The 4808-nt window shown below is 26.3% G+C and overlaps 1 protein-coding gene across 1 annotated transcript in view; it reads left to right on the top strand.

Annotated features, from left to right (window-relative positions):
- The first annotated feature begins 317 nt into the window (after positions 1 to 317).
- LOC111633288 (tyrosine-protein phosphatase non-receptor type 6-like) overlaps positions 318 to 4808 on the top strand; it is a 9227-nt gene continuing 4736 nt past the window's right edge. The window contains exon 1 of the mRNA XM_023377824.1: positions 318 to 578. Coding sequence (XP_023233592.1) covers positions 477 to 578 — 102 coding nt within the window. The 5' untranslated portion in view covers positions 318 to 476. The remainder of the gene's footprint in view (positions 579 to 4808) is intronic.

The raw sequence follows: 4808 nt of genomic DNA, 5'->3' as shown, positions 1-4808 counted from the left end.
TGATTTCCCATAAAGATTCCCGAGATTACGTGCCTCCCACGTGTTCTCCTGTGGGTGGCCACGAATGCAACTATCTAAATCTTAAAATTTATTAGATTATCGAAGTTATTTTTAATTAGATAAGTATACAGAAGATATATAATATCTTCCTTTCCTTTGATATATTTTAAAAATAAATTGTTATTAAATTTAGATTGTATATATATATTTTTGTATCAAAACAAATTTCCTTTGCACTCTCACTGCGCGATTGATACAGAGATAGAAGCAAATTGTTTCCTTACACATGGAGAAGTAATTTCCTCTCACGTGACGAATGACATCACAGTTTAAAAATCACGTGGAAAGAAAACAAGATGGCGTCAGACGTAAAAGGAAATTGAAAAGGAAGATAATCAAATTGTGTATATATATCTTTAATTATCGAATAATGGAAGGATTAATTGAGAAAAAACTCTACGTTAACGATTAATTAAATGATGGCGTTGAAAACGATTTTAAGTAATTTCTTAAATCTCCTAGAAAATAATAATTGTTTAAAAAATTTAGGAAAGGATGTTTACGATTTGGAATTTCAAGTAAGTTTGACTTGTAAATTGTTTAAAAATCTATTATTAATACGAATTTCCCTTACTTAGAATTTGAAGGGTTTTCAGTTTCTTTCCCTTCGTTCATCTTTTATAATAATGTAATTGACAATATTTACAACTTATCTAATTAATCAATTTCATTCATTCATAAGTAAACAAATTAATAGACAGCTTATTTCAATTATAACAATGATAATATACACTTTTTATAAGTTAAAAATCATTTAAATTAAATTCATGCTTTGATATGGTAAAAGATAATTAAATCAATGAACTAAATTCTGACAAAATTATCTTTGAAAATATAATCCACAAATATATTATTTTTCTATCTAACTCTTCAGTCTTGTATGATTAATACATTAAAAAATTAATCTACAAAAGGATATTAAATAAGCTCTATAAAATGAGTACGTCATTAAATTAAGATATTAATTTATTTTTTAATTTTTTTTAATTTTGCATTCCTTCTTTCTTTGATGGATGATTTTTTTTAAAGATCTTGCATCGTTAATTGAAATATTATTGTGTTTTTAAAAAGTATTAATGCTTCAGTAAATTAATTTAACTGCGGGACGCGTGACCGTTAACACAAGCAAATTAATTTTTATAAATTTTTATTTTACTAAATTATAAAACTTTTTTTAAAACCATAACGAAGGCGTGCAAGATGGAAATTGAAATATTTTGATTGATTAGAGAATTATTTCTAATCGATTATGATAATTTTTTATCGAATGAAGTTATTTTTGTTAAAATAGTATATAATGTAACGGAGAATAAGTGTATTAATGTGATAAAAATAAAATTAATATTGTATTTTACTTCTGTAAGTGCAAAACTAGTAAATTTATTAGCTGAATTCTGTGAATTAGCAGAAATTAAATATGTTTGTTTTTATATATTACCAAATTTTTACAATTGTAATTTTACTTAAAAAGAAATAATTGTTTTCAGAGAGAATTTAAAAGTTTCTTTTCACTTTTAAAAGATTAAATATATTGTAATAACTATAAAAATTTAGTATTATATACATTGTGTATATATACATTCTTTAATGAGTTTTTAAAGAAAATATGAAATTTATTGTCTTATTAAATAAAAAATTTAATCATTTACTGTGTGTATGATTTGAAATTTTTATATTGAGTTACAAAACTCTGTTTAAAAAGTTTGATGCATATGTACATTTACTGCATTTTTATTTATATAGGATATATTTATTATTACTAAAAAACAATTTAGTATTTTTTCAAAATAATAATATGTTTAGTATGTTTGCAAAATATCATAGTTCTTATTTACTATTTAATCAATATAAAAAAACATTTAATAATTTAATTTCAATAATTTTAAAGTATTCGTGTGCATATAAAAAATATGGAGTCAAATAAGTCAAATTATTTTTTATTATATAAGTCAGGGAGAAAAGATTCTTATAACTTCTAGAATAATACTAATTATTAGATATTAGTTAATAAAATATAGGAAAAATCAACAATTTTTTTGAAAGATTATTTTTGTTATTGTGCATTTTGAAGACAAGAAAATGTCAATGCACTTAATAAACATAGTAATTAAGCTTTTTAGAAAGAAATCCTTCAATTTAATGAGATTGTGTAATAGTCAAATTATAAAATAAATATTAGTTAATAAACACTTATATTATAAAAATTATTATAAATTCATATGTTTTAATGTTTTAAAACACTTTAAAACTAGTGTTTTAAAGTGTTTTACACTTTAAAACACTAGAACAGACACTTTATTTAAAGTGTAATTTATGACACATAAGATTTAGAGATAAATACATTTATATTTATCAGGTATATGTATTTTCATATTGTTCTAAAGATGAAGACTTAATCTTTCAAAAAACATTTAACAGATTAAAGAAGTTTTAACTTCTGTAATATAGTTATTTTTATTTGTTTTATGAAAACTTTAATTTTTAATACTAATATATTTAATTTAGTACATGTAAGGCTTTCATGTATGCAAAAAAAACCAGTTGTATTTTATAAAAAATATTACATTATAAATAAACATTTTCAGCTTTAAATTACAAGATTTTCAAAGTTTTAGTAATTAATTTAGATTTTAATTTATGTACTGAAATAAGTAAATTAGTTATTTTAGAGTCACTAATATGGATTTTTAATGTTCTTGTTAATGCTTATTAATATATATTAATGTACTGTACAGTGCACAGAAAGCATCAATGTAGTAATGTGTTAAAAACTAAATTGATTGTTTTTAGTACCATATTTTATTAGATACCAAAATAAATAGCAATGACAAAGAAGATATGTTACACGCAACACATAAGATACACATAAGATCTCTTCTCAAAAATAGATTCAGTAACCTTGGTTTGATTTAGAAATTTTGCTGAATTTCCATTTTCAAACTGTTTTCTTTTTCAGGAATGAATCACTGTTTATAACCAAAATATTATAATATTTTTACTGTATTTGTTGCAATATTTTATATATTTATTAAAGCACTCCTATCACAAAATTTCCCAACCATACATATGATACAGATAATGTATGTTCTAATTAAAAATGAACTGTAAATTTCAATTTCTGTTTTTAAAAACTGTTATTAAAAATTTACAATGAATTTTTTAATTTTTTTACTTATAATAATTATTATTAAACCTGATGATGCTAGTAGTATAAACTGATTGATCAACCAAGCAGCCAGAAATTACAGCTATTTTTATGTTATAATTTAATTAAAATAAAAATAGTTCATAATTTCTAGCTGTTTAGTTGATTGTTATATATGTTTAGCTATAGTTTGTTGTAATATACATGAAACTTTATACAATTAGTATTCATCATTTGTTTCTTATATCAATAAAGTGCAATATTGAAATTTTTATTGTGAAGTAACATAGAATCAATTATTACTAGTGATGTAATGAATATTCGGTTACTATTCAGTATTCAGCTTATTTTTTGCTATTCAGCCGAATACCGAATACCTAAAAACAGGAGTAAGAAATAACAAAAACACAGTAAATTAATCATTTTGGTATTTAGATTTAATGTTATTGGGTTAGTGTTATTTGTTTATATTTATTTATAACTTGTAACATGCACAAAATAAAAAAGAATATAATATTAGTCACTTGTATTCACAATTTATAATTACAAAGATTAGCTCACGTACATACCTATTTGTTTGAGAATCATCTCACATCTGAGGGTCTGACCCTGCCTAGCCTTCTTTTTAAGCGCTTGTCTTTGCTCTTCTCTTTCTCTTTCCTCTATCGCTCTAGTCCACATATGCCTATGCATACATCATAATATGCGCTCACGATACTTTCAATTCGTCACTTTCCCGTCGTAGATTTGCCATTTTACAATTACGTGACTTGTAGCCTGGTGATAATGGAGAAAAGAGACAGATAGGACGTCGATATAAGTCACAGTTATGATTTCACAGATTCGAGACAGCTTGGTAGTACGAACGGCCCCAGGCTTCCGCCCGTGCACTCTAAGTGACTTTCATTACAAGCATTTAGCTTTCTGAAGTCTATGACAACAATTGTTTGGCATTGACGGCTGTGAATTTCGCATCAATAAGCTGCCTCAACTTGTTCGATTATTTTATCAACTCAATTTCATATCTATTTTCACATTTTCACTTCGCGGTCCTTCTCTGTTCTTTTTACATTATTTACACGTGTAGGTCATTTCATTGTTATTCACATTTGATATCATCATTTATCACATACTGCCATGACGCTCTTGTGTGTCCACTACAATTGTCAAGAATTAACGTGATTGGCGAAGCGTAGTGACAGCGGGCAATTGAGAGCAGGGTTCTTGCCATAATGCGGTTTGTGCGCCAATTTTCGTATGTGCGTTAATCAAGCCAAATAGTTTGGCCTAATATTTGGCTATTCGGCCACGCTCCTGTCCTGGCCAATAATTAGTGTTGCAACGAATAGTATATTCGGCCTGGGGCCAAATATACTATTCGTTGTACTCTTTTATAATGTTATAATAATTAGTGTTGCAACGAATAGTATATTCGGCCTCAGGCCGAATACCGAATATTCGGCCAGGAGCGTGGCCGAATAGCCGAATATTCGGCCAAACTATTCGGCTCGATTAATGCACGTACGAAAATTGGCGCGCAAACCGCATTATGGCAAGGACCCTGCTCTCTATTGGCCCGCTGTCACTACGCTTCGCCAATCGC

Source organism: Centruroides sculpturatus, unplaced genomic scaffold (assembly GCF_000671375.1).
Source record: "Centruroides sculpturatus isolate CEXI.00-Female unplaced genomic scaffold, Cexi_2.0 scaffold579, whole genome shotgun sequence".
NCBI lineage: Eukaryota > Metazoa > Arthropoda > Arachnida > Scorpiones > Buthidae > Centruroides > Centruroides sculpturatus.
The sequence above is the reverse complement of the archived record's forward strand: the minus strand, read 5'-3'. Positions and strand labels throughout refer to the sequence as shown.